This window comes from Leptonychotes weddellii, chromosome 3, assembly GCF_054177405.1.
Source record: "Leptonychotes weddellii isolate Sample4059 chromosome 3, ASM5417740v2, whole genome shotgun sequence".
NCBI classification, from domain to species: domain Eukaryota; kingdom Metazoa; phylum Chordata; class Mammalia; order Carnivora; family Phocidae; genus Leptonychotes; species Leptonychotes weddellii.
This window is the reverse complement of record NC_138371.1, coordinates 80935811-80955631: the sequence shown is the minus strand read 5'-3', so window position 1 is coordinate 80955631 and position 19821 is coordinate 80935811. Positions and strand designations below refer to the sequence as shown.

Sequence of the window (19821 nt, the reverse complement as noted above, 5' to 3'; positions counted from 1 at the left end):
TGCATCCTGTCCAAAGCTATTCATTGTTCTCCAGTTTCATGGCTCTTGTAAATACCTTCAGGTAAAGGAGGAGTCTGAGGTGTGGAAACGTGTGCACACTCCAGATCTCAATCAAATAGAAGCCACCATAAACGAATATATATGAGGTCAGTATATAAACTGTTTAAGAGCGCAGGCTTTCTGCTAGTTCCTGTGGCTTTTGTAACATATTACCACTTGGTGACCTCAAATCTCCAGTTTAATCATGGGAGCTATGGAAAGCACAGTTTTTCTGTTATACCTGCAGGCATCAATAACTTTCAAACTCAGGAAAAATGCTTTGAGTGTTTTTTTTAATATTTTAAAGATATGGAACGATCTGAAAGATTGTTTTTTGTTTGTTTTTATTTTTTTTTTAAAGATTTTATTTATTTATTTGACAGAGAGAGACACAGCGAGAGAGGGAACACAAGCAGGGGGAGTAGGAGAGGGAGAAGCAGGCTTCCCGCCAAGCAGGGAGCCCAATGCGGGGCTCAATCCCAGGACCCCGGGACCATGACCTGAGCCGAAGGCAGACGCTTAATGACTGAGCCACCCAGGCGCCCCCTGAAAGATTGTTTTTTTGTTTGTTTGTTTGTTTGTTTTTATTTTTTTTTAAAGATTTTATTCATTTATTTGAGAGAGAGAGAGAGCACAGAGGGAGAGTGAGAGGGAGAAGCAGACTCCCCGCTGAGCAGGGAGCCCGATGCGGGACTCGATTCCAGGACCCTGGGATCATGACCTGAGCTGAAGGCAGACGCTTAACGACTGAGCCACCCAGGCGCCCCCTGAAAGATTGTTTTAACATGCCTTCTATTTGGATATATGTATCCCAGTAGAATTAATTTATACAGTTTAGTAACAAGTACCGCATTAACAGAATGCATACAATAATAAATTGAATAGTAAGTTATCATCTTTATATTTTTTTTCATTTCTGTTAAAAATTATAATTCATACTGTAATGAAAAATGAATCTTGGACAAGACACCCAAGAAGATAAAAGTGAATTTGATCTTATAAAGAGCATCTATCTTGTTCTCTTAGATAATGTAACAATTATAACTGGCAAGAACGGCTACTTTAAATTCCCTGACCACTTAGTCTACTTTTGCCTCCTGTTCATAATTGGCTTTTACTTTTTTACCACAGTATCCTACTTTATTTTTGCTACAGCAGTTATCATTATCTTGTTCATATATGTTTGTTTATTATCTTCCTCCCATTATTTAGATACAAACTAAATATGAAGCTTTATCCTGTTTACTGCAGCATTCCCATCACCTACAACAGCACCTGAACCAGTGAAGGCATTTGCAGAATTTATTTATTAGCTGGACAAATAATTAAATCAAATAATTAATTAAAACAAACAGTATGAATTTTACAAAAATTATGGCAAGAATTCCAGAGAATAAAAAACTTAACAGATTGGTACATGCTTTGTCTTTACAGAAGTCTATTTTAATTAAATTGCTAGTACGTCTTCATTTCATAGATATTTTCAGTACTTATTGAGATAGATGTAAGTATTTCAAAGGGACAATTTTCCTTTATCTTTTATTTAACTGCTGTTTTAGCCCACAAGATTCTACAGACTCTAGGATATACTATCTTTAGGAAGTTTTCCATAAACTTCTGAGAGAAAAAATCAAAAAATGAGTAGAGATGGGCCTTTTTAGAAATGCTGTTGGTGTTTTTCTTTCTTTATAGAAAGGATCTAAGCTTACATAAAAGATGTCCAAGATATTAATGTTTTATTTACAAACAGCAAAATCTTTATAGTCTTGTACTTCAAACTGTACAAATTTATCTAAGACTCAGAATTTCTACCAAGCTTACAAAATAATTTGTCAAACCAAGCATTGCCTCCCAGTCTTCAGGTTGGATGGTGGATATTCTAGCTAAATTAGTGAACACACATAGAATATAATTTTTTCTGATTTCAAGAATGATAAGTTGTGGGCGCCTGGGTGGCTCAGTTGGTTAAGCGACTGCCTTCGGCTCAGGTCATGATCCTGGAGTCCCGGGATCGAGTCCCGCATCGGGCTCCCTGCTCGGCGGGGAGTCTGCTTCTCCCTCTGACCCTCCCCCTTCTCATGCTCTCTCTATCTCATTCTCTCTCTCAAATAAATAAATAAAATCTTAAAAAAAAAAAAATGATAAGTTGTCATTTGCCAAATATAACTTCCTTTTTGACATGCTAATCTTATACCATAATGTCTATTATTATTCTCCTTTCTTCCTGGTTAGAAAAAAGATTAATAAAAAAAAAAAACCCATTAAGTTGTCCTTGCATAGGAATATCAAAATGTTAAGTATATTTCAAGTGTGAAATCTACAAAATGTGCTCATAACCTTCATACTGCCAAAGCAACACTGTACAGATGTGCCTGGCAGTCAAGCGGCTGTTAGAGCTGATCTCTGTTGCTGTGGTGAAACGCAAAGGCCCACCAATGTCACTGATAAGATATTTGTTATCAAAGTTAGGATTATTAGCTGGAACATTCAGTCACAGCACAGGAACTGACACTTTTTGAAAGGAAACCAAGAACCTTCAATGTTACATTTCAGTCCTTCATGAAAATTTCTAGGTCAAAATCAGAGCAATCCAAATGTATCTGCTTACAGAGAATGTGCAAGTCTATTGTCCTTCTAAAACTGTCCATTTTCTATCACTTGAAATCACATGACAGAGAAAAGTGGGCAGAGAGCCTCTGTCACGTCCAATTTAAGGTAAAAATCTTAACTCTAATTAGCCTCTCTAAAAAGTCAAGGTGGCTTTATATTGCCTTAATCAGTAAACTATAAACAACAACTGTAATAAAAAAAAAAAAACAGGGATTTTTTCATTTTAACACTCCGTCTGTCACTTGTGGAAAGTGTACATTTTATCATTCAAGGTTTGATTTATAGCGAACCTGAATTGAATGAATAATCTCCTTATGTTATCCCATTCCCATGAAGTCAGGAAAGACCACCACTCATTAGCACTCATGCTGTAAATAATTTTAGTCCATATCTGCTTTTATTCTCTCTCCTTCCTCTCTGTTCCATTCTGCACTCTACCACCAGACTGATTCTCCTAAAATATCTTTTCATTCACGTTATTCTTTGACTCAAAAGCATTCCCTGCCTCTTAGCCCTTCAGGATTTCCTCCAAGCCTCTTCACCTCACATTTCAGTCTTTGATTTCATCATCTCTCACTTTCCACTGTTCCTCTGACCTATTCCCTGTAACCTAAACCTCCTGTAGTGATCTACTTAATGTTCCCCTCATCCTCTTTCTGTAGTACTTGATTTTTTTTTTTCTTTTTTCCACGGAATTCCTGGTGGCTGAAATTATCCTCCTCTCCCCTTTAACATTCTTCCTTTAAGATCTAGCCCAAATACCACCTCCTGCACACAAAGTTCTCTAGGAACACTAACATAAAGACGTCCCTTCCTCCCTGTGGAGACCCATTACACAGATATTCTCCAATAATCATATATTTTCTTTAGGTCTTCTTTGAACTTATTAAATAAATTAAATGCTGCAAAGCATTTACATTTTTTGTGTATTTATATTCTCTCCAAAGGTAGATTATGAACACCTTGAAGGCAGTAGCCACTTTCTAACATTCCTTTTATCTCCTAAGATAGCTAACACAGTGTTTTTCATCTAATAAACATATAATTAATGTTCCCTAAATCAAGGATTTTTAAAATATTTGAGAAGTGAGCAGGGTGTGTATGTGAGGAAATTGAGGTCCAGAATCATAACTGAACATGTCTAAAGGTGACTGACTAGTAGTCAAAGATTTGGTTTGCTTGATTATTAAAGATATTTTCTACTTATACCAAAGTTACATTATTTTGTTACTTGATTGGTTGTTCTTAAGCCATGAAATTTGTAAAATACACTGTTTTAATAAAGTATAGGCATATATATTTGCAAATATAGTCTTGCATGTAAGTATTTATAAGTAAAACTAGATATAAAGAAAGTATCTCTGTGAATACAGATATTTCAAGGGCAACTCTGGAGAAGTCAGTTTTAATGATTTATAAAGAAACAATATGCAAGAAATGCAATGACAATGGGGACATTGATATTTTTAATGCACTCTGAATGACATGACCAATATCCTAGTAAGAATCAAATATTACACAAGTCTCTAATGTCCTGTTAAATCTTATGTTATGCCATATAGCCCTATAAACATATAATTGTAAATCTATATTTTCCATGAAGGTGAATAAGTAGCTTAATTTAATTCCAGTAATGTTTAAAATGTGGTGGACAATTCCAAGTTCCATTTTATCATGGAGGTTTTAATATGCTGGTGTGTGAAAAACAGGTAGAAATAATGTTACTGAAGAAAATTCAATCAACAACTGTTTTTAAATCAACAGTAAGTACTTAGGTTCTGGTTGAAGTGAGTTTGACATATGTCGGATTTATCCTTTCCCAGCGCTGTATCCGTGGGGCAGTTTGCTGTTAATATTACATATTATCACTTACCATCTTTTAGGATGGTTTCTCGCTCTGTGCCATCTATCTTCTGCCGGCCAATTAGGAAACTGGTGGTGTCAGCAAAGTAGATATAATTGGTTTCTGCGTGGAAATCTAAAGCACGAGGGTTTACCAGATTCTCTATGGGGATCATGTATTCATCAGCTATCTTGGTATTCAAGTCCATTCCTCTAACAATTCCTGGGCGTCCTTTCCCATAAAAGAGGAACAACTCATTCTTCGGTCCTGCAGAAGAAAGATTACAAACACAAACAACTGAGGCTGCCTAATCTTCTGTACACTGCCGAATGCCACTGTTTAATTAACTGGAACAATTAGCATTTTTTAAATTCAATACCAAAAATTAAACTCTAAAATATGCCAAATGTATCTTGATGCAAGGAGGCCAGCTAATTGCATTACTTTAATTAAAACAGAAATTACTTCCGTGAATGGGTTATATTTAGTTAATTATTCTTTTGTCTATAACAGTCTGTATAGCAAAAACATGACAGATCATTGGATAATTGGTAACAGTAAAATGGGCATTTATTAAAACATCCGGCACATTTAATTTTACAATTCATTACAATCTATCTAACACATTCTGTAGATACTAACTGTAGCATTCATTATGTCTGAAAATGCTAAAAACTACAGAATATTTAAAACATCCCTTCTCGGAGTTTGCATCTAAGGCTGTCAAAAGGCAAACAAATAGAATCACACAGTATCACAAACGTGCAGGAGAATATATTACAAATGTCTAAACAAGTGATTTATTTTTTTAAAGAAATGAAATAAAATGCCAGTTAAAGCATTCACTTTTTTCTTTACATCTTAATTAGAATGTTAGAGGTTGATGGTGTCTCCCAGTAACTCTGATGTACAACACAGCCCTTATCAAAAACAAAACAAAACAAAAACAAAAACTCCAAACAAAACACTATTTCCCAGGTTAAAATGCTAGAATCAATGTAGCTTTTTCTACAGAGTGAATTGACTCCTTCAGACTTTCATACAAAATACATGCCAGGCTCTCCAATTTCTAGAGCAATTGACTTAGTTTGGTCCATACAATTTGAAGAAAATACTTTATATAAAATGGAAAACTTACTGAGTTTTATTAATAAAATTGAGGATACAAATGATTCAATTATATGGCATAACAGTACCATAAGTGAGATTCTTAGCAAAATAAAATAACTAAACTATAGAAAATTTGGAGAAAAAAGGAGAAAAAAAATGAGTAATTACTCATAAACTCAATACCCTCAATACAAACAATATTGTCAGTTTATATATTTTTTTCTCTCATTTTCTTTAAAAAATTGTGTTACTGAATATTAAATGTATATAAACTTGTATTTATTATATCTTAATATATAAAGAAAAATAAATCTCATGCACCTGGCACAGATCTTAAAATATTTCCAGAACACTAAAAGGTATGCATGTGCCCTAAACCAATTCCCCACCCCTTTTTTTCCTATTCCCCTTTCATCCCAAAGACGTCCAATATCCTGATTATTTTGTTTATCGTGTATTTTGTCAAGTTTTAGTTCATATGTTGCATGTATTTCCCAACAGTACATTGTTTGATTTTGCATGTTTGAATTTCATGTGTGAATTCTTCTGTGAATTAATTTTATTCTTATTATATTTGTAATATTCATCCATGGTTGTTGCAGTTATTGTTCACTTATTTTCGCTGTTATATGTATTCCTTCATGTGACTATTTCAAATTTAATTTATTTAGTTATTTTTCTAATGTGCTATTAATTATATAGAAGAGGACACTCAATTTTATATTCTGCTTTTATTATTAAATCTTAGCATCAAAATTATGTTCTATGTTAATCCATTATTTTAAGCCTTACATTCATTCTTTCAGTATGATCAGTATAATATATGATAATTTGTCAAACTGTTCCCCAGTTGATTTTATCTTTTCATTATTATAATAATACTGAGATAAGCATGTTTATCTTCAACATAACATTTTACACATTTTCTTAGATGATCTCTAAGTATACATTTATAGAAATGGAATTACTGGTAAAGAATATTAACATCCTTCTTCCTCATTGCCCTTACAGCTTCTCAGTGTCCACCTACTTTCATGAGTATTTTTTAAAAATAATATTGCATATTATTTAAAAGTAGTGCATTTATTTGAAAATTAACATTTTCTACCAACTTTATATACATAGATACTTTTGTTTTTTAAAAATAGGAATCTTAAAAAAAAATAAAAAAATAAAAATAGGAATCTTAGGACGCCTGGGTGGCTCAGTTGGTTAAGTGACAGCTTTTGGCTCAGGTCATGATCCCAGGGTCCTGGGATAGAGAGCCGCATGGGGCTGCCTGTCCTTGGGGAGCCTGCTTCTCCCTCTCCCTCTGCCTGCTAATCCTCCTGCTTGTTTTCTCTCTCTCTGTCAAATAAATAAATAAAATCTTTAAAAAAATAGGAACCTTATATATACAAGTTAGTACCCTCATTTTAAAAAATTGTATTTTATTGTCATTAAAGTCTTCAAAACATTATTTCCTTTTTTTTTTTTAAGGATTTTATTTTATTTGAGATAGAGAGAGAGCACAAGCAGGGGGGGAGAGGGAGAAGCAGACTCCCCACTGAATAGGGAGCCCAATGTGGGGCTCGATCCCAGGACCCTGAGATCATGACCTGAGCCGAAGGCAGACGCTTAACTGACTGAGCTACCCAGGCGCCCCCAAAACATTATTTTCAACGACAGCATCATGTTACCTGCTAGAGAGGCAATATGATACAGTCAGCTGCTTACTTATTGTCGGATATTTAGATTGTTTCTGGGTTTTTGTTTTATAAATACATTTACAATGAATTTCTTCAGTCAAAATAAGGATAATTTCTTAACACTGTCAGTTTTATGGTTTTTTTAAAATATTTTATCAAATGTCTTTCCAACAGTGATATCAATTTCCAATTCTATTAACAATGCATAAGAATACTAGTTTCACCATACCCACTTTTGCTAATGTTTTTTTCTTTTAAAGATTTTATTTATTTATTTGTCAGAGAGAGAGAGCACACAAGCAGGGGGAGTGGGAGAGGGAGAAGCAGGCCTCTCGCTGAGCAAGGAGCCTAATGCGGGACTCAGTCACAGGACCCTGGGACCATGACCTGAGTAGAAGGCAGACGCTTAACGGACTGAGCCACCCAGGCATCCTGCTGTTTATTTTTAATTGATGTTGTCATTGGTATTCAGTAAACCTGGTATTTCATTGGTTTAATGTATGTGTGTGTGTGTATGTTTTATTTTTTTATATTTTTTAAAGATTTTCTTTATTTGTTTGTTTGTTTATTTAGAGAGCGCAAGCAGGAGACGGGGGGTGCAGGGTGGGCAGAGGGAGAAAATCTCAAGCAGACTCCCTGCTGAATGCAGAGCCCCAACCAGGACTCAATCTCACACCACTGTGATCACGACCTGAGCCAAAACCAAGAGTCAGATGCTTAACCAACTGAACCCCCGACGTGTCCCTGTGTGTGTATGCTTTAAATAAGAATAACGATTTTTTTTCCCATTGTTTACTTAAGTCACTTATTTTAGTCGTTCAAAACCCATTTTAAAGTTTCTTCTGGTGTGTTTTCTTGTACGATAGACAATTGAAACTAAAAACTACATTTCAGAGACACTCATAGAGTGATGGGCCTGGTTTTAAGTACCTATAATAAGATGTACTAACCCACATTTGGGGTATGGAAATGAGGCTGCTTTTTTCTACTTCTGTTGGTATTCATCCAAAGGAGAAATTGAATTTTTCCACATTAGTGTTCTTCCTTTGTGTATATCAAGAGGCAAGGAAGACGGTGTTGTGTTGTTTTGTTTTTGTTTTGCTTTGTTTTGTTTGCCAGTAGAGACTATCAGTTGTGACATATTTCTGGAGGTAGCAGTTGTGGTGCAAGTTGTGGAGATTCCTGGATATTAGTTAAAATGGTGTGTTTTTGAAGTTACCATTGGCATTTGTAGCTTCCCAATGCCTGGCTTCTGAGTGTGTCAGGTTTCCAATCTGAAGCCAGGGTAGTTCAATGGTGGTTTTGAGGGATGTTCTGAGGACTGAGTCTAGAAACTATTGCTTCAGGCTTTTCATTGATTGTGTAAGCACCTATTTGCATTCGATCTTTTCTGCTTAAAATAACTAGAATTGTCTCTGTTAATGTAAATGTACCTTGATTGATACACTATATTAAGGGTGATTCAAGCTTAGACAACTGTGATCCTATTTTCCCCCAAACATATGTATGTATGTATGTATGCATGCATGCAAATACGTATATATAAATGTGTACAGTTGCATTTTTTATGACATGCCATCACTTTCCAAGTAGTAACCACACCAGTTTAAAGGCTGGTTTCACACACACACACGCACGCGCGTACGCAACTTCACTCATCTTGAGACTTCTCTCAGTTATCCAGAGGACCTCTTGAACAGGAGACCCAGCATTTAATACAAAGTTAGAAATGAAAACAAAATACTAATACATATATTTCATCACAGTTGAGCCTCCTGGGTGTTTGATTAAAAAGATATTTGTGCTACCATTTAGACTTAAAATTTTAACAAATTTAGTGATCTAATGTCACAGTCTTCAGTGAGCACATGACAAGAAAGTCAGAAGAGATGGCAAGACAGTGACCAGAGAGGAAAAACTGACAGAAATAAAAAGCCATTGCTATAACAAAATGGAGACACGATGGGCACTGTAAAAAGCAGTCACCATAACTTTAAAAACTATGGTATTGAGGGACATTTAAAGGACAACAGTCTCCACATGGACATCATTTCTATAAGGACCATTCTACTATACTTGATTATGAAGACCCCAAGTAAAGACCTTAATTTAACTAATGTTGGAGCAACAATCTAAGTTTACAAAAGTCATGTATAAAATTATGTATTAGCTTATTTAAATAAGAAACAAATTATTCAGCATATTTCAAAAATAAAACAGAGACATGTCTTATTGTTAGAAAGCTTTTCAATAAAATTGTTAAAGAGATTGATATTTAATTAGTATAGCTCCAGTTACCTGGAAAATTAAATAATGAAATGAATTTCACTCCCCAGTGATGCTGGATAAGATGAAACATTACTCTATGTGGATTTCTGTTGGACTAAACAACACACCTATTACTAGGGGCTGCTTCTTAGTTCAGATAAGAGAAAATATGGTTAACCAAATATTCAGTCTCATTAGACCAAAAACCTTCTTTAAGGAATTAAGGAAAGGATCTTCCTAAAAATATACCCTAAAGTATGTTTCCCAGGGATCCATAAATTTAGTGACTCTGTAACCTGATTCAGTTTCTCATTCCCATCATCAAAAAGCAAAACAAACAAAAAACCCGGAATACTGAGAAAAATAGCTGGTACATTTTGCAGGCAAATTTCACCTGTTGAAGTCTTATATTATTCCTGATGTTGACGTCCCCAATTAATAATAAAAAAATAAATAAACCTATCCTGAAGCAGTGGCTGCTGGCAAAATGTTTGATTTTAACAACATACTTTTGCACGACCTGCCGTCACTTCCCAAGTTGAAGCCCGTCCTGCAGCGACAGGTCCGTGTTTTGTAACTGCTGCTGAGCAGACAGATGTGTGAGCATCCCCCTGGCATTCCATATGGATCCACTTCACATGCATGGCTTCTGACTACAACAAATAAAAAACAGCACACTTGAAATTCTCCAGAGACAAGATAATTATGTACATCAGTATGTTGAAACGTTTGCAGTGCAAGAAGAGGGAATCCTACCAAAAATCTTTATACCCAGCTATTTATTACCATAATCAGTTGAAAAAAGAGTTTAAACCTCATAGAAGAAGAAGTAGGAATTTGCTAAAGTCCTCCTAAAAATATATTTAAAAAAAACAATTCTGCTTTTATATTAATTTAAACTGTTTACATGTAAGCAAAATAAGTAACATGATTTTTTTGATGCATGCTTGTTCTTTTTAAAAATGCATATTTCTTACAAATATAAAAAGATACTGTGAAAATATGCCAGGTTAGGTAATTAAGCAGAGAAAGGATTTCTTTTGAAATAATCCATTATATGAGCACTTAACCTAGAAGATATGTGATTCAGTAACTATCTTTATTAAGAAGTTCTGAGACATACATATTTTTTTTTCAGTTTTGAGTCCGTTGCCATTTTGAGAACTCTACCACAAAATGAGTGTGTGTGTGTGTGTGTGTGTGTGTGTGTGACAGTAATTTTCAAAAGGAGGAGGCTAGTTTACATGTGGAGATTGAGAAGTAGGACATTTCATGAGGGTTGAAGTTAGAGAAGGAAAAAAGAAAAGGAAAAGTACTGTATGAAGAGAATGAGAAAAAGATGAGTCAAAGAAAAAAAGGCTATGGTTGGAATAATGCCAGTAAAATTTTATATACTATTGTAATTATATTTCTTTTTGATCACCACTTGAAATTGTGACAAATAACATGGAAATTTTCTTTTAATAATAAAATGGTTATACTTTTAAAAATTGTGCCATGTTTGTTTTGTATTCCTGATTTTCTAAATGAAAAGATCTCTAACACCCACTCTTGTCCCCCATAGCCTATTGTCAACACAGTAGTCATATTGATTCCTTTAAAAAGTCAGTCATATCATGAGACTTCTCTGCTTAATGCTTCCTAAGGACTCCTCATCTCAATAAAAGTATAAGGAAAAGGTTTTATAATTATCTATAGGGCCCTACTTATTATGGTCCTCCTTCATGTCTCCAGCCTCATCTTCTACTTCTTTTTCCCTTTTTCACTCTGCTTTAGACACATAGGTCTCCTTGCTGCTCCTTGAAAAATCTAAGCATGTTCTTCCTCATGGTCTTTGTGCTTGCTCATCTCCCTACCTGCTATGTCCGTGCCTCACTTCTTCAATTATTTCGAGTCTCCATTTAATTTCATTATTTCAGTGGGACTTCCTCTGACCATTCAATATAAAATTGCAAATCACCCCCATCCCTGAGACTTCCTATCTGCTTTATTTTTCTCTAGAGCACTCATAATCTTTTAATATAATAATAATTTACTTGGTCATTTTAAAATTATGTTTTCTCTACTAGGAAGCAAATCTCATATAAGCAAGAATTTTGGGGGCTGTTTTATTCACTGCTGTTTCTATACAATAATGTCTATACAATAGTTCCTGGCACACAGTAAATGGTCAATGAATTATTGGCAAATAAATCAATCCTAACACCAAACTCTAATAAGGTTATTTACAGAATTCCAAATTTAAATTTACTGTAAACAGATTTGTAAACAATACATTGTCTCAACTAAATCTATGTTAATGTTTAGATAATTCTAAATTAGTTTCAATTTGAAGCACAAAAAGAGGATGAAAATTTGGGGTTGGTTAGTCTTGTATGTTACATTATTCTATATATAATTGAATGTAAATTGTATTGATGAGCAAGCATCACTAACCTGCTATGAAAAAATAACTACTTTGTGTTTTTAAGAAATACTTAGAAACATTATAGCCTTCTCATTAAAAGTTATTTTTTTAATTAACTTGTATTAAAAAATAATTGGGGTAAGTTAAGGGACTGGAATGACTACAATAAAAGCTGGATAGATTCTGTAAGAGAGTCACCTGATTTGAAATGTCTCCCACAGTGATACCAAAAAAAAAAAAAAAAAAAAAAGAATCCTTAGCATCTTAGCATCTGGGTTTCCTGTCTACATACATCATGATTGAAAGCTCTTTCCCGAATATAAATCTAGCCATCATTTCAATTCTATGGTTGTAGAAACAATTCACTAGGAACTGAACAATTTGTCATTTAGACTTGTGCTGGAAGTGCTATTCCATTTTATCAAGCAGACATGTACACTTTTGCTATCAAACAGAGAATTTATGACTTATCCATTCTAACTCCATACAAAGCACAAGGACCATAACCCCCTTTAACCCACCATTATAAAGGCAATGAAGAAGTCCTGTGTCTTACCTGTTGGTTGAGTTCTTTTTTGATAAATTCGGATTCCTCGAGCATTTTCCATTTTAATGAATGAATGAATATCTGTGCCATTAAATCGGTTTATCCTTATGATATTGAAGTTATCAGAATTGGTTGCATACAAATAGTCTTCAAACACAGTTATGCCATAAAGATGTCTGACCTATATGGAGGGGCAAAAATAACTATGATTTTTAATTATGCTGCTTTCAACTTGAAAGAAAAACTCATTGTGCTTACTACTGTGGAAAATTCTCATAGTAGGAGAGTCACACACATATTATCGTTTATTTTCTCTCAAAGAATTAAACATTTCACTAATTTAATTTTTTTCTCTGAGAAGGAAACATTATGCAGTAGTAGATAAAGCAGTTCCAAATGTATGGAGAATTTTATTCATGATTCATTAAGAAAACATGTTTAGTAGCTACTTTTCAAAGGCGAGTGAGAGCAAAACTTCCAAGCATATTCAATAAGATGCTTATGGCACTGTTATATAAGATGTGAGATGTTTTTATGGGCTGCTTGTTCATATAGCCAGGAGATACAGAATCTAAAAAAGTATAGCTCTGGCTGTGTAAGGACTGACGAGAAAACACCTTCGAAAATTTATTTTATATGTTCAAAATCCCATATATATATATTATTATGATTATGATTATTATTTTAAATCCCATTTTTTTAAGCCACAAGTTCATTTAGACGAATACTTGTCCCAGCATGGAAAACAATAAATAATGAAACTATGTATTTTGAATAATTTAAAAAAAACAAAAAGAGACAACACTTTACTCATAAATCACATATGTTTCTAAAGCCTATTCATAATGGATTTGGAAGTAATGACACCTGAACAACATAACTCTCCTTAGCAGAGGTCCTGGGAATTGAGTGGAGGAATGGATACCTTGCAGTCATCGCAAGCTTCTAGTAAAGCATCAGAAGAATGAGTTTATTGATCTTCTCAAACAAATGCCTACATGCTAAGCACAATGCTTTTGGGCATTCCTCTTATTATAGTTAATTTAAAATGGTTCTGTGTCAGGGTAGGGTGGGGCTATGATTCGATTTGCTGTAGAGACTCCGTTGAAAAAAATCTGTCACAATTCTTTGGCATTATATATGGCACTTTTAGTATAGATTTGTAGTTAAGAGAATTTGAAAAAGTATGTATGGTTTGACTGTAAAAATTTATTTTTTTAAAGATTTTACTTATTTATTTGAGAGAAAGAGAGAGCGAGCGAGCACAAGCCAGGGGAGGAGCAGAGGGAGAGGGCGAAACTGACTCCCAGTAAGCAAGGAGCCTGACTGGGTCTCATCCCAGGACCCTAATCATGACCTGAGCCAAAAGCAGACACTTAACCAACTGAGAAATGTAAGATAGGAATTAATGAAGAGAATCATTCCATGTTAAAGCCCAAATAATGTTTTCCAATATAAGGGTCATTCCCCAGTGTGTGTGTGTGTGTGTGTGTGTGTGTGTGTACCCACACTCATGCACAAGTGCATGTGATAGAGAGAAGGGGTGGGGGTGTCATGTGTTTATATACTAATATCATTTACACATAAGCTGATATCATATTCTCTAGATAAATCTAAGCCCAAATTTTACTTGAGCAATACTTTTTCCTATAAAAATTGCAGGTAAACTCAATTCTTCCACCACCATTAATCTCATGTATGTTTTGCCCAAAGTTTGGAGCCATTCATCTGGGAGTGTGTGGTTCTGGCGTACTTACTTTGCTCTTTACATAACTGCCAGTCCACACCCAAGAGAAAAAGCAGAGCCACAGAGGGAACAGTTGGGCAGGGTAGAAAATAGGTTCAGTAGTAAAGATGAAATTGTATTCAATGTCCCTGTTCCTTCCTTCAGAAGAGCCTGTTTCCCATAAAATAAGTACACTGTTGCCTGCCCTGCTAGTCCCGATACCAGTGGGAGGAGCTTAGAGTGGTAGCTAGACCATTCCGCCTACAGCCCAAATATTTAGAAAAAAGTATCTATGTTGGATGACTTAGTGACAGAGTAAGCATATGTTTAAGGAATCAGAAAAAACACAGAAAATAGAAATGAAAAAAATGAATAATTAAAAACCAGACATTAGAAAACTTTTTAAAAGTAATCCTGAGGAAAATTATTTGAATTTCTTATAAGGTTTAAAATTGTAATTACATATAGGTAAAAAGAAGACCCATCATAATCATTTTAGAGATTAGATCCTCTAAAAGTCATAACTAAGGCTTTCTAAAGAAATCAAGTTTTTACGACAGGCAAAAGTACAAAAGAAATAACTGGCCTCATCTCTAATATTGGACACTTTTTTTACTCCCAGATTAGTGCATTTGTTTGTCTTTCAAGGAAGGTAAAAGAATTTCATTGTTAAAAACTGATTAGAAAGTAAAGGTAACTTTAATGGATCATTACAGAATATTTTTGTCTTGGATTGCAAAAGAAAGAAAAGGGATTCACATATTTCGGCTCCATAGAATAAGAATCTCAGAAGAAATTAGTGCTATCACCAAGGTAAAATTCAACTGAAGAAAGTACACTAGCGAATAAGCTTATTTCTACTTAGAGATCTCCTTTAAGTGTCTACTGAGTGTTATCAGCAAAACCTTGTAATTCAGCAAGGGAAAAACTATACAGATGGTAAAGATCTTGACCTCAGTGACTTTCACAGGATTCTCATTCTAGGAAGTACTTGAATACATCAGAAGGCAACATGTAGTCCAGCCTTTGAAAATAATAAAAATATTTTTGTGAGCAGCCATATGCCTTTGTTAGCACAATATCTCCAAGGCCACATGGGAGAGATGATAGTCTAGCTCCTTATAAATAAACCATTTTTTTCCTTATAAATAAATGATTTAAATTAGTTTTTAGTAAGTTTTACTTTTAACAGGTCAAAACATCTGTCCTATTCTAATTCCTTTCTTACTAGTGTGGCAATTGTGCTTTTGCTTATTGTTTTTGTTTTATTTTTGTTGGCCTTTGTTTTGTGTGCTTTGCTTTTAATAGAGCAAAGGAGGAAGTCAGAGGCATCTCCAATATTATGGAATGCACTGTGAAAAGAACATTCTCCCACATAGGAAATACATCACAATTTTTATGACCCTTTACAGCTTGACTTCATAAGAAATTTTCAACATTGCAATTCAAATTTTGGGTCTTCCTCCTAGTACACCACCATTCATTTTATTACCTTAGCTGCATTTTCTAACAAAACTGTACTTACTTGTCTGCCTTGAATGATAGTATGTCTGTTTTTTCCTTGATAGTCCACTACTTCCACATAGTCCAAGTAAAGATCTACCCAGTAAACCAATTTGTTGACTAGGTCTAGTGCCAGTGCAGCTGGCTGCTCTGTCTTTGAATCAATTATCCTTGTTCTGTTCAGCCCATCCATGTCACATCGCTCCACTTTGGCCACATTCCCGTAGTCAGTAAAGAAAAGTTTTCTGTTGAAAGAAAACTAAATGTTAAAGTGGAAGGGGGCGGGGGAGCTTATTCAATAGAACCATCTGTAAAAAACAGAACTTTTCCTTCTAATTTATTTCAGTGGTTACATCTGTTAGCTTCCCATAACCATTTCCATATAATATCACTCATAAACAGAGAAATCTGCTAATGAATATTGCAGGGCATAAGGGAGCAGGTTAACCAACAACTGTAAAATTTCCCCAAAACGAATGATTATGGTGGGTTTATTATTGTATTAGGGGAAATGTTTCTTTAAGCCTCATAGAGCCGATGCACAGACACCACAGGAACGCACGCAGCCCATTTGGTATAAGCTTCAGAAGTGAGCCAAGCCACCAGGCCAGGGCACGTGAGCTATCAGGCTTTATCTTCAACCTGCTTTTCAAATTGCCTAGTAATGTCTGTCTCCTATAAAAGCTATTATGTGGAGCTCAATGATGCTATGAGTGGTAGAGAATAGCAAACCTGGAATGGAATTAAGCAGATGGAAAAGCAAATGTGGTGTTTGTAGCAATGGAAATAAAACATAAATAATCCCCCCAAAACCAATCCCAAATTCTCCCAAATATTCCCAAATTACAAAATTTCATAAAGCAAATGCAGGCCATTTCTCCTCATTTTCCCTTTACTTGAAGGAACAGTCTAAAAAGCAATGTTGACCTCCGAGACAAAAAAATAATAATCCTTCCGTGAAACACTAACAGTGTCTATCAAAGGTTTAAATACCTCCAACACCTCAGTGTCTAATATTTGATTAGTATTCACTATGTTTAATAAACACAAATCAATTTCAGTTAACCTGATGATATTTTAACAAGATTACCTGCTCAGGAGACTAAATTACATTTGTAAATAGAAGACTATTTTACCTTGACTTAAATACAATCTCAAGAATAATCTGATTTACAGTGACTGAGCAATATTAAGATTACCTAGAGTATAGAATATTTGATTTTATAAACTTGGTGAATTAGTTTTTAGTTACTTTTCTCAACACCCTTGCATTATCTAACAGTATGGGGTATATTTCAAGCTAAAAAGGATTATTTAAACTGTAATTTAGCTCTTTCTCCTGCGGGAGGTTTTGACTAATTTTTAAACCTTAATGCATACTATTCTGCAACAGTATAAGCAGGGTTTTATTCTGAGAAGATATTTCCCTAAATGTTCTTGAAAGACCAATTTATCACAATAAGTTAAAAATTATTTTTCAAGTAACATTCTATTCAGGTGAAGAGCTTTTCTATTCTAGTAAAGAATAAATAAAAGGACATATAGTGTTATGTTTTATTGTCATGCTTAACGTTCAAACTTCTGCCCCTATGCGCTCACTTGCACTTGCTCTCTCTCTTTTCCTGCTTCCATCTTGCATCTCATCTTTCTTCACTTTAAATCAATTTGTTCATAGCTATCCCAAGTTAAATTACTATAAGGAATACCTAGTTTTCCTATTTCTTACTGTAGAACACCACCCACTATTCCTGTTATATGAAGCTCTCTTTTTCATCCCATACAGAAATGCCTCTCCTTTTCTAGTATCCTTTTCTGACTGGTCCATTTCACAGAGCTGAAGAGATGCTGGTGTGTGGGTAGGTTTGGGTATTTAGAGTTGCAGGCTCTGGGCACACTATGGATAATGTGATATGTATAGACTATGCATAGTGACATAAAGCAGGTGATTGTACCAACTACATGGTTTGAAGAGGAAAGATGAGTCTGGAGTTAGAGACTTCTTGGAAGTCATCTTGAGATGACTTAATTACATGCAATCCCAAAAGGGATGTAAAAAAGAAAAGTGTGCTAAGATCAGAACCATGGAGATGTGCTGTTGGAGAAAGACAGCCAAATAAAGATCAGAGGCTATGGTCAAAGAGATCGCACAGACTTTCATAGAAATCTAAGGGAGAAAAGGTCCAGAATAAAGGACCGCAGTGGCTGGCTGGGTCAATCACTTCACAAAATAAAAAATAATATAGATTAAGAAAATGCTGTTGAATTTGGTATTTGTTAAAATACTAGTAATTTTGAGAAGTTATTTGAGAAGTTGGAGGAAGAGTGAACCAGCTGATGATGAAAGGGGTCGGGAAAATGTGATTTATTTTTCTGAGATTTTCAGTGATATTGACCTACTATTGCAGGAATGATGCAAGTGATTCTCATATTTATTCCAGATCATAATAGAACTAGTTGAGGTAACTCTCTGAGTAGTTTCAGCCAAAATATGGGGGAAAAAGTATAAATATATGACTCATCAAAATCTCCCTGTTTTAATGAAGAGTAAAATCAAAAGAACAGGAAGGCTTTGAGTATGTGAAGAAAAATAAAGAACTAGAAGAAACAGTAAAGAATTTATTATCTTTGTATTCCCAACACATAGTAAAAAAAACTAGTGCCCAGTGGAGACATAAAAGATGTTCCTTACACCAAATTGACCTTTCTCAAACTTCAAAACACTGACTATGATGAGTTCTGTTCACTTATAATTGAAATGCAAGAAATGGAAGAGTTCACCAGGATAATAGCACTGATACCATAAAACTGTAAGCAGCAAGTACCCATAGTCACATTACGCATTTTTTTTTTTTTACTTGTTTTAGTAATGTTTAACCTTAGTTTAAAATCTCCTACTACTGTTACAGAGAAAAGCTTCATTCTCAGGGCATTCTTTAATTGAGGCATAGTTGTATTAGAATTGAAAGCAAGAGCTAAAGTTTGCATCTAAAATCTAACCAAATTTCATTTGTGATAGAAGTGTAGGTGGGTTGAAAAATCACTCTTTTCTTTCCTATAAAATATCTGTCCAAATCTTAGAAAAAGTAAATAATGTTTTGTGAACCCCATTATCTCACTGATCTTCCCCTCTGAGATAGAAGGGGCAGATTATTTTTATTTTACAGAGGAAATAGGCTCAAAGTCCACATGATTAGCCACTACCAGAGCCATAACTTGAATGTTTGTCATGCCTTTAGTTTTTAACTCATTATTTTGAAATAATTTCAAACTTACAGAAAAGTTATAAGAATAGTCAAATGAACACCTATGTCGTTCACTTAGGTTCATCAGTTATTCACCTTTTGTCCCTCTGGCTATTTCTAGTACTGCCTAGTACTCTGTGACAGTAAATTGCAAACATTGCCTAGTACTCTGTTACATCAAAACACTCCAGCCTGCATTTCCTAAGTGCAAGGACCTTCTCTTGCATAACCACAATACACCTATCAAAATCAATAATTTTAACACTGATACAGTTTTTATTCAAATTATGCCCATTGACCAATAATGTTCTATATAGTCAAATTTCCCTTTTTTTCTGATTTAGAGTCTAATCCAGCATTATATGTTGCATTTAATCATCTTTTTTCTCTAGGCTCTTTTAATTCTGAACAGTTTTTCAGCCTTCCTTTGTTGTTCACGGTGTTACCATTTCTGAAGGGTAAACGAGTTGTTTTAAAGAATATCTTCATGTTGAATTTGCTTGATTTTTCTCATAATTATATTATGTTATGCCTTTTGAACTGAAATGCCATAGTCTTGTACTTTCTAGTCACTGCCTCTGGGCTTGGAGACTATGGGTAGGTAAATCTATGTTCTATCCCAGAAATTCCATAAAAAGGAGCACAGATGGTAGTTTGGAGTCTCATTTACTCCATCTTACTCAGTATTTTCTGAACACTTAACTCTCTTAACTTCCAGGTTCTTAGTTACCCTTTCAGCATCTTCTCTTACCAGGAACCAAGTATCTGACGCAGCTTCAAGTACAGCAGAGGCCCTGTAGAGCACCACGTTGAACTCATGGTGGATAGAAAGGACCAC

At 34.6% G+C, this 19821-nt stretch overlaps 1 protein-coding gene across 1 annotated transcript in view; it reads right to left on the bottom strand.

Annotated features, from left to right (window-relative positions):
- Positions 1-19821, bottom strand: part of LRP1B (LDL receptor related protein 1B) — a 1719891-nt gene that overhangs the window by 696709 nt on the left and 1003361 nt on the right. The window contains exons 8-11 of the mRNA XM_081815486.1: positions 15764-15986; positions 12522-12693; positions 10068-10211; positions 4523-4759 (exon numbers count right to left, since the gene is read on the bottom strand). Of these exons, the coding sequence (XP_081671612.1) occupies positions 4523-4759; positions 10068-10211; positions 12522-12693; positions 15764-15986 (776 nt within the window). The remainder of the gene's footprint in view (positions 1-4522; positions 4760-10067; positions 10212-12521; positions 12694-15763; positions 15987-19821) is intronic.